At 48.7% G+C, this 10538-nt stretch overlaps 1 protein-coding gene across 2 annotated transcripts in view; it reads right to left on the bottom strand.

The window, feature by feature from the left end:
• Positions 1–10538, bottom strand: part of LOC134056220 (uncharacterized) — a 33204-nt gene extending 22666 nt beyond the window's left edge. For both annotated transcript variants that reach the window (XM_062512874.1, XM_062512882.1), the window contains exon 1: positions 10452–10538. In XM_062512874.1, the coding sequence (XP_062368858.1) occupies positions 10452–10494 (43 nt within the window). In that variant the 5' untranslated portion in view covers positions 10495–10538. The remainder of the gene's footprint in view (positions 1–10451) is intronic.

Consider the following 10538-nt stretch of genomic DNA (forward strand, 5'->3'; position numbering starts at 1 on the left):
TAACCCACTTTTCTTTTTTCTTGTCTCTTTTCTATTTTCTCTTTTCTTTCCTTTCCTTTAACACACCCAGGATCAACTGAGTCTGTGTATGCAATCCAGAGATGATCTTGGCTTTCTAAAGTCTAAGATCATTAATTACATTAAGGAGCAAAATTTACAGAAAAATTTTTCACTGTGTTCATCCCATAGTGTTAAACTGCAATAGCAAAAATATTGTTTCATTTTGGTTTTAATATGACATAACAACCTCAGCTCTTATCAAGAATTTTTATGCAGAGGGTGGAGGTTTGGTTTGATTTTTTTTCTCTGTAAGGAATTTATAACTTCCTCTGCTTATTCAAGAAGATTCAAGAGTAAGGGGACAGGATGACACAAGCAGGTGTCAGCTTCACAATGCTAATAACTCATTTTTTCCAATTTAAACCATTAAAACTGTGTTTGACATTTCTATTAGCAACACACAAAATAACCACATTCCACAAACAACCTGAATTTCTTAGGAGTCCAGATTTTCCCACATTCATCAAAATGCCTTGTAGGGTAGCTCCTATGACACGTCTCATGAAGTGAAGAGACACAAAAGAAACACTGAGCAATCCTAGTGTTTTTCTGATCAATACAAATGTAGAAAGTGTTGGGGGTTGGTTCTCCCTTTTCCCTCTGTGGAATTTTCCCCATTGTCATGCTAAGATACCTGTTGACTGGGCCCTGGTGACAAGGGCAGGAGAGAGAAGACAGAAACTCCGAGAGATTCAAACAGCCAGAAGAGGAAGCGGAAGGCTGGGCCTCAGCCCATTTCCCCCGCGGAGTTTGGACGAGAAGGACGATCGCCGCCTCTCCCCCCCCCCCCCCCCCCCCCCCCCCCCGCCATCCCAGCATCGGGAAACCACTATCGGACCCTGCCCTGCTGCCTTCTCGCTGTGAACTACCACCATCCAGCACTCTGCTGAGCATCGGGACCCACACCATGAGCGGAGGGCTCTCTCTCTCCATCTCTCTCTCTCCCCCTGGGACAGCGCTGCCATCACCCCCAGCCCTCCTGCAGCTCTGCGGGACCCGCCCGCCCCCAGCACCGGGAACTGCAGCTCAGGGAAAAGGTGCCTGCAGCCAAAAAACACTGGGACTGAGTTACTGTTCTGTTTGTGGGTAATTTCATAGCTGTTGTTGTTCTTGTTTGTCTTGTTAAATATACTAGTAAAGAACTGTTATTCCTACCCCCATATCTTTGCCTGAGAGCTCTCTTAATTCCAAAATTATAATAATCGGAAGAATCACGGTTTTTTTCAGTCCCAAGGGAAGCTTCTGCTTTCCTTAGCAAACACCTGTCTTTCAAACCAAGACAGATTTTGGCCACCCAACGTGGGGCCCAAGGGCATTGAGAGAAAAGGGTGAAAAAGGAATAACAGCTCTTGAGTTACCTCAGTTTTGTGTTAGGTGGCATCATGTTGTCCAGCTTACCGTGGTTTGGGCTCCATGTGGCCACAGCTTTATCTCTCCCATTTGCAATCCCTTACTTGAACATGGGTCCTATAACTCAGGCTGCTGTAACTATTATCCAGTTCCTTTTGTGGGCTGATAACATGAGAAATTAATGGATTTTTAACTTCCTCTGGAAGGTGGGCACATGGATTCGGAGCTATCACACTCTAACTGTATGTTTTTGGGGTTACTTTAATAATGGCACATACTGTGAGGATATGACACCAGGAAAAATTTTGTCCCAACCCCTTACACAGTTTTTTGGGTCTGCTCCACCAGCTTTTGAGGGGTTCAAATCTCTTCTAAGCAATAATGATGTCATACAGTGGCTGACATTGCTAATAGGCCTTGTAAACCTGTTCTATTTAACATTCCAAGATGAGGGGAGATTGACTTGGATGACAACCCTGATACGTCCCCTAAGAAATAGGGATTCTTCCCCAGAGCCTGGCTCTGCCCCAGAGACTAAGGATTCTGCCCCAGAGCCTGACCCTGCCCCTGCCCCAGAGACTAAGGATTCTGCCCCAGAGACTAAGGATTCTGCCCTAGAGGTTAAGGATGTTGCCCCTGAGCCTGACTCTGCCCCAGAGCTCACCTCAGAAAGGAACCATCCAGAGTGGGTGGGGTTTCTAGTGAAGGAGATGGCCCAGATGCTGAAGGAGTACCTTTCCCCAGCTCTTGAGAAACTCTCCCCCTGCCTTAAAGAGGGAGAACCTGATGGTGCAGCAGTGGAACCCACAGATGTTACATCTCGCCAGGTTCCAGCTGAACTGCAAGGGCACTCACAGCCAGCAGCAGTTGCCCCTGTGGAAACTAAAAAGTCTAAGGTGAAAACAAAGCACCTGGATAATAAGGATAAGAATGCAGGGCCCTCACAACCAGCAGGGGAGCCAGAGGTTGAGATTGTCACAGAGTCCCTGTCATACGAGAGCCTCCGTAATCTGCGTAAAGATGTTGTATGAAGGGGCCGTGAGGCTTTTACAACGTGGTTACTGCGGATCTGGGACCTTATGGGTACAGGTGTGCAACTGGATGGTACTGAGGCAAGGAATTTGGGACCCCTGACCCAGGACTCAGGCGTGGATCACATATTTGTAAGGGAACCAGGCCCCCTTTCCCTCTGGGAGCGGCTTTTAATGAGTGTAAGAGAGAGGTTTGTCCATAGAGAGAGAATGCAGGAGCACCACCATAGAATGCGCTGGAAGACCGCTGAGGAGGGGATCCAACAGCTGAGAGAAGTAGCAATACTGGAGGTACTCTTTGGGAGGGGTGGACAACATGACAATGACCCCGACAAGGTCAGGTGCACAGGGCAGATGTTATGGAATCTCACACACCTGGGACCATCTCAATACACCACATTCATTGCAGCCATTAATGCTGACACCAACCACGAGACAGTGGGTTCTGTTGCCAATAGGCTCAGAAATTTTGAGAGTATAATGAACAGCCCAATGCAGGCTCAGGTCTCTGCTGTGATTAGGGAACTCAAAGAGGAGATGAGAGAGATGAGGGAGGAGATGAAGAAGGTCAATGCAGCACCAGTGCGAGTCACAGATGCCAGAGTTTGAGCCCAACGCCCCCCAGCTAGGGATAGAGGGTACACTCCACGAGCTGACCTGTGGTTCTTTCTGTGTGACCATGGGGAAGACATGAGGAGGTGGGATGGGAAACCCACTTCTGCCCTGGCAGCACGGGTGCGTCAACTCAGGGAGGGAAACACTAACCAAAGGAGCTCCACTAAAGTGAAGGTAGCCTCAACTTCCCATAACCAAGATGCAGGGTATTACAAAAGGGAGGATGATTTGTCAGATCCCCTTGAGGGAACCTCCAACATGTATGCCCAGGAAGGAAATAATAACCAGTGCTAGAGGGGCCCTGCCTCTAGCCAGGGAGAGGCACGGGAAAACCGGGTCTTTTGGACAGTGTGGATCCGATGGCCTGGCACATCAGAGCCACAAAAACATAGGGCATTAGTTGATACTGGTTCACAGTGCACCCTAATACCATCAGAACATGTGGGGGAAGAGCCTGTTTCTATTGCTGGGGTGACAGGGGGATCACAGGAATTGACTTTGCTGGAGGCTGAGGTGAGCCTGACTGGGAAGGAGTGGCAGAAGCATCCAATTGTGACTGGCCCAGAGGCACCGTGTATTCTAGGCATAGACTTCCTCAGGAATGGCTATTACAAAGACCCAAAGGGACTCAGGTGGGCTTTTGGAATAGCTGCTGTAGAGGCAGAAAACATTAAGCAATTGAACACCTTGCTTGGACTGTCAGAGAACCCATCTGCAGTGGGACTCCTGAAGGTGAAGGAGCAGCAAGTGCCAATTGCCACCTCGACAGTGCACCACAGGCAGTACAGGACAAATTGAGATGCTGTGATCCCCATCCACAAGATGATCCGTGAGCTGGAGGGCCAAGGGGTGGTCAGCAAAACCCACTCACCCTTCAACAGCCCCATCTGGCCTGTGCGCAAGTCTGACGGAGAATGGAGATTGACTGTGGACTATCGTGCATTGAATGAAGTGACTCCACCGCTGAGCGCTGCCGTGCCGGACATGCTGGAACTCCAGTACGAGCTGGAGTCCAAGGCAGCAAAATGGTACGCCACCATTGACATTGCCAATGCATTTTTCTCCATTCCTCTGGCAGCAGAGTGCAGGCCTCAGTTTGCTTTCACCTGGAGGGGCGTGCAGTACACCTGGAACCAACTGCCCCAGGGGTGGAAACACAGTCTCACCATCTGCCATGGACTGATCCAGGCTGCACTGGAAAAGGGTGAAGCTCCAGAACATCTGTAATACATCAATGACATCATTGTGTGGGAAAACACGGCAATGGAAGTATTTGAGAAAGAAGAGAAGATCATCCAGATTCTGATGGGAGCCGGTTTCGCCATCAAGAAGAGCAAAGTCAAAGGTCCTGCCCGAGAGATCCAGTTCCTGGGAGTAAAGTGGCAAGACGGGCGGCGCCAAATCCCCACTGAGGTCATCAATAAGATCACCGCGATGTCTCCACCAACCAACAAGAAGGAAACACAAGCTTTCCTAGGTGCCATAGGCTTTTGGAGAATGCACATTCCTGAGTACAGCCAGATCGTGAGCCCTCTCTACCTGGTCACCCGGAAGAAGAACGAATTCCACTGGGGCCCTGAGCAGCAGCAAGCCTTTGCCCAGATCAAGCAGGAGATCACTCATGCTGTAGCCCTCGGCCCAGTCAGGACGGGACCAGAGGTGAAGAATGTGCTCTACTCTGCAGCTGGGAACAAGGGCTTGTCCTGGAGCCTTTGGCAGAAGGTACCTGGTGAGACCCGAGGCCGACCTCTGGGATTCTGGCGCCGAAGTTACAGAGGGTCTGAAGCCAATTACACCCCAACAGAGAAGGAGATCTTGGCTGCTTATGAAGGAGTTCAAGCTGCCTCAGAGGTGATTGGCACAGAAGCACAGCTCCTCCTGGCACCCCGACTACCAGTGCTGGGGTGGATGTTTAAAGGGAAGGTCCCCTCTACCCACCATGCCACCGATGCCACATGGAGCAAGTGGATCGCCCTCATCACACAGCGCGCCCGTATCGGAAACCCAAATCGCCCTGGGATTTTGGAAATAATTACAAACTGGCCAGAAGGTGAAAATTTTGGTCTTGCCGATGAAGAGGAGCAAGAACAAGTGACCCGGGCTGATGAAGCCCTGCCATACAACCAACTGCCAGCAGATGAAACTCGCTACGCTCTTTTCACTGACGGTTCCTGTCGCATCGTGGGGATGAACCGGAAGTGGAAAGCAGCCCTATGGAGCCCCACACGACAGGTTGCACAAGCTACCGAAGGAGAAGGTGGATCAAGTCAACTTGCTGAACTCAAAGCCCTTCAGCTGGCCCTGGACATTGCTGAAAGAGAGAAGTGGCCAAAGCTTTACCTTTACACTGATTCATGGATGGTAGCCAATGCTCTGTGGGGCTGGCTGGAAAGATGGAAAAAAGCTAACTGGCAATGTAGGGGAAAACCAATCTGGGCTGCTGATGACTGGAAAGACATTGCCAGTCGGGTAGAGAAGCTACCCGTAAAGGTCCGTCATGTAGATGCCCATGTCCCCAAGAGTCGGGCTAATGAGGAGCACCAACACAATGAGCAAGTAGATCAGGCTGCAAGGATAGAGGTGTCACAGATAGACTTAGACTGGCAACACAAGGGAGAGTTGTTCCTGGCTCGATGGGCCCACGATGCCTCAGGTCACCAAGGCAGAGATGCTACCTATAAGTGGGCACGAGACCGAGGGGTGGATCTCACCATGGACAGTATTTCCCAGGTTATCCATGACTGTGAGACGTGTGCTGCCATCAAGCAAGCCAAGCGAGTGAAGCCCCTCTGGTATGGGGGGCGGTGGTCCAAATATAAGTATGGGGAGGCCTGGCAGATTGACTACATCACACTGCCTCAGACACGCCAAGGCAAGCGCTACGTGCTGACCATGGTAGAAGCCACCACTGGATGGTTGGAGACCTACCCTGTGCCTCACACCACTGCCCGCAACACCATCCTGGGCCTGGAAAAACAAGTCCTTTGGAGACATGGTACCCCTGAGAGAATTGAGTCAGACAATGGGACTCATTTCAAGAACAGCCTCATAAGCACCTGGGCCAGAGAACACAGCATCGAGTGGGTGTACCACATTCCTTATCACGCACCAGCGGCTGGGAAAGTGGAATGGTGCAATGGGCTGCTTAAAACCACCTTGAAGGCACTGGGTGGGGGGACTTTCAAGAACTGGGAGATTAATCTACCAAAGGCCACATGGTTAGTGAACACCCGAGATTCCACTAATCGAGCAGGCCCTGCCCAGTCTGAGCCCTTGAGAACACCAGATGGGGACAAGGTTCCAGTGGTGCATATGAGAGGTATGCTAGGAAAAACTGTTTGGGTGAACTCTGCCTCCAGCAAAGACAATCCAATTCGTGGGGCGGTTTTTGCTCAAGGGCCAGGTTGTACCTGGTGGGTCATGCAAAGGGATGGAAAGACCCGATGCATACCCCAAGGAGACCTTGTTTTAGGGTGAACTACCTACAATACTGTGCCTGTATCTGTAACTGTATGGATGTCTATAATTTGAAGATTTTAATTTGATTTAGCATGATGGTAGGGGAAAATTCGGGGTGGATAATGTTGGGGGTTGGTTCTCCCTTTTCCCTCTGTGGAATTTTCCCCATTGTCATGCTAAGATACCTGTTGACTGGGCCCTGGTGACAAGGGGGAGGGGAGAGAAGACAGAAACCCCGCGAGATTCAAACAGCCAGAAGAGGAAGTGGAAGGCTGGGCCTCGGCCCATTTCCCCCGCGGAGTTCGGACGAGAAGGACGATCGCCGCCTCTCCCCCCCCCGCCATCCCAGCATCGGGAAACCACTATCGGACTCTGCCCTGCTGCCTTCTCGCTGTGAACTACCACCATCCAGCACTCTGCTGAGCACCAGGACCCACACCATGAGCGGAGGGCTCTCTCACCATCTCTCTCTCTCCCCCTGGCACAGCGCTGCCACCACCCCCAGCCCTCCTGCGGCTCTGCGGGACCCGCCCGCCCCCAGCACCGGGAACTGCAGCTCAGGGAAAAGGTGCCTGCAGCCAAAAAACACTGGGACTGAGTTACTGTTCTGTTTGTGGGTAATTTCATAGCTGTTGTTGTTCTTGTTTGTCTTGTTAGATATACTAGTAAAGAACTGTTATTCCTACCCCCATATCTTTGCCTGAGAGCTCTCTTAATTCCAAAATTATAATAATTGGAAGAATCACGGTTTTTTTCAGTCCAAAGGGAAGCTTCTGCTTTCCTTAGCAAACACCTGTCTTTCAAACTAGGACAGAAAGGAGCATTTATTTGTGTGTACAAAATAAAAAAAAAAAAAAAAGGACAGGACATTTTTTAATAATAATAATAAAGCCCAAACTTGATGAACTGCCAAATCACACAGACACAAAAAGCCACATTGAGGGAAGTTTGTTTTTTATGCTGGTCTCTCTCAGAAGAAGCGTGAATGAAAAATCATTTTATCAGTCTATGCTCAGTACGGGAGATGGCAACTGCTGCTTTTAGGTAAATCAGGTTTTCTCAGTTTAACTCAATTTTTATGAACAAGCTGAATTGAAAAATGAAGCAACCATTAATGCAAACATACAATGAAAATAGCATTGAGGAATCCATCTAAATATGCAAGAACTAGAAGGCAGTAATACTGCATAAAAGAGAGTCGGTGCTCAGAACACTGAAAGAGTTGTGTGGCTTTCAGATGAGCCTTACTACAGATGCAGAATGCTTCTAGATTCTCTAGTTCACATATCCAGCTTACTTCCCATATCCCCTCTGCTTTTGGGACAGGATCCTGATGCAGCTAAAGCAAGTAGAAGTTTGGCTGCCATCTGCACTGCAACAGAACAACCCCACAGGCGTAGCTTGCACTGTGATCCTCCTGTTGGCATGGTATTATTTATTCACCTCCTCCACATAGAGGATGCAAAGATCTTTCTGTGGGTTCCTTCACCAAACCAGGCCACAGATACCACATTGACTTTCTTTCCACCCACATATAACACCCAGGATCCCAAATCTGAACAGTTTTGTCTTGAACTTCCAACAACTGAAGGAGCATGCTCTTGGTAGGTCTAAAATCAAAGTTTTTCCTTAGCCTTGAGGTGAGGCTTTGTGCTATAATTGACAAGTCTGAGGTTTCATCAGACAAAAACATCACTTGGCCTGGCATTGTGAAAAGCAGGAATCCCTACGTGGCGAGTAGGAATTTTGAAAACTCCAAAGCTACACTGCAACTTCTGGCTTCCACAGGGAGGACTGGAATAACTACAATGATTTGAATTTGGATGGAGAAAGGATTCTGGAGGGGAAGGCTGATAAAGGATGAGGATCTACCAACAGCCTCCTAGAGCAGGTGTTTGCAAGGCTAGAAAGTTGCATGTCAATTTGAACTGCTACTGATTTATTTCATGAACTTGGGCAGATCAGTCTGACTTTCTTGAGTCTCACATAGAGAGATGATGGACTATTTTACCTTGTTAAAATTAACATGAAACAATTACACACATTCAACACACACATAACAACAATAATGCAACGATGCAAACAAAACCATGGTGTGAAACCATGCCCATTTAGTTAAGTGAAAGGCAGTAAAGTGTTTGCATTCCTGATCTCCTGCCCTAATCAACCACTTTAGAATCCAAGTTCTACAGAGAAGACAACAGAACAAGCTATGTTTTTCATTAAAGTAGGACATTATTATGTCACAACCACAATTACCCTCTCCAGATGTCTAAGCATCATCACCTCTTCCTTTCAATTATATGCTCTTTGGAACCTGTAATCTTTTATTTCCAAGTAAGTCCACAGCACGTGGGCTGAGATGCACAGAGTAGTAGCAGCATGCCAATTTACTTAATGCAAGGTAACAAAGTTCCTTGACTCACAGAAAAAGTTAATCTATTAATCATGCCTTAGTCACACTCATTTAGAACTCTCAACAAAAGCACTGCAGGTAACCTAAGAAATTGCAACTATAGCTTAAAATAGGCTAATTCATGCAGGTGTGCAGTGTCCTGGATTCTCCACTGATCCTCCCTGCCCAGCTGGATCTCTAATGCTCTCTTGCAGAACTGGATCTCTCCATATCAATTAAATAAAGCAAGTTGAAAGTCCCCTGGAATAGTATGAGAAAGAAATAACAGGGAGTTGTTCTGAACTCTCAGCAGCAGAGAAGTTCCTTTTTAAACAGGGGGATACAACAGCCCCTCTTTTAGGCACATTCAGGAAACTCCCAATGAAAAAAAAAAACAAACAAAAGAAAAAAAAAACCACAAATCCTAAATCAGAATAAATCCCTTAGACTAGAGGAATTAAAGATCTTCATAAATTAAATCATGCTTTTTGGCCCATTTAGCAAAAGCAGCTTGCTCTGATGAGAAGAAAGTTTTTACATCCATCTTCAATTTAAAAAATGAGCACATTTTGTTCATACTTCTCATGTTCACAGCCCACTGTAAGGGCAATGCGTGTGAGGACTATGTTCCTAAGGCACAGCAGCGGCATTTGGATTAAGAAGGCATTTGATTAATATTTAAAAAGCAGTTAATAGTAATAATGTACTTCTAGAAAAACAAACAAAAAACAAAAATAAATCGAAAACCAACCAACAAACAAAAAAATCCAAATAAACAAACCCCATTGCTAAAAAAAAAAAAAAAAAAAAAAAAACAAACCCAAACTACCATAAAACGATTGAGAACTTCGATGCTTTGTCCATGAGCAAGAACGAACGCAAGAATACAAAATAAACAGCATTTTCACGTTTAGGGATGACAAGAATACTTCCACACTACAAGCTGGTCTCCTGACTGCTCTAACACCTCAGGACCCAGAGGGCACTGCTGCCCTCGCGCAGTGACGCCGCTTCCTCAGCGGCGCGGGGCAACCTCGGGGCAGGAATCAACACCCCGGGCGTAGGTGCCACAAAAACCGCACACACCCCCACCCCACGCCTCCTGTTAGAACCAGTTTGAAACAAACGGGGCGCAGGAACCTTCCTAGAATTGGGTGGGCAGTTCCTGTACGTGCTGATGGACGACGACGTATTTCTACTTTTAGGTCTAAGCCGAGAGGGAAGGCAGGAGCTCGGCTGCGCCCGCCGCCCCTGGGCAGGGCCGGGAGCGAGCGGCCAGGGGCGGCCGCCCCGCGCACGGAGCCGCTGTCGCAGGGCTCGTGAGGGGCTGGCGGCGGCTGGGGCAGCTCCCCGGGTACCTCGGAGCCCTCTGCCGCTCCCTGATCCCTGCCGCGCCCGCTCCCACCGCTCCCCTCCGGGGCAGAACAAGCCCGTCCGAACGCCTGGGGAGCGGAAGCCAAGGGTGTCCCGGAGGCATGGGGAAAGGGAGGAAGAAAAGCGAAGGGGTCGGGAAGGGTCCCCGCCGCCCTGTCACAGCTTACCCTGGAGGGATGCAAGGCACAGGAGTGAAGCCAGAAGCCACATCGCTGCCCACACGATCTCTGCCCGGGCAGAAGCCCAAACCCGGC

Source organism: Cinclus cinclus, chromosome 2, assembly GCF_963662255.1.
Source record: "Cinclus cinclus chromosome 2, bCinCin1.1, whole genome shotgun sequence".
Classification (NCBI taxonomy): domain Eukaryota; kingdom Metazoa; phylum Chordata; class Aves; order Passeriformes; family Cinclidae; genus Cinclus; species Cinclus cinclus.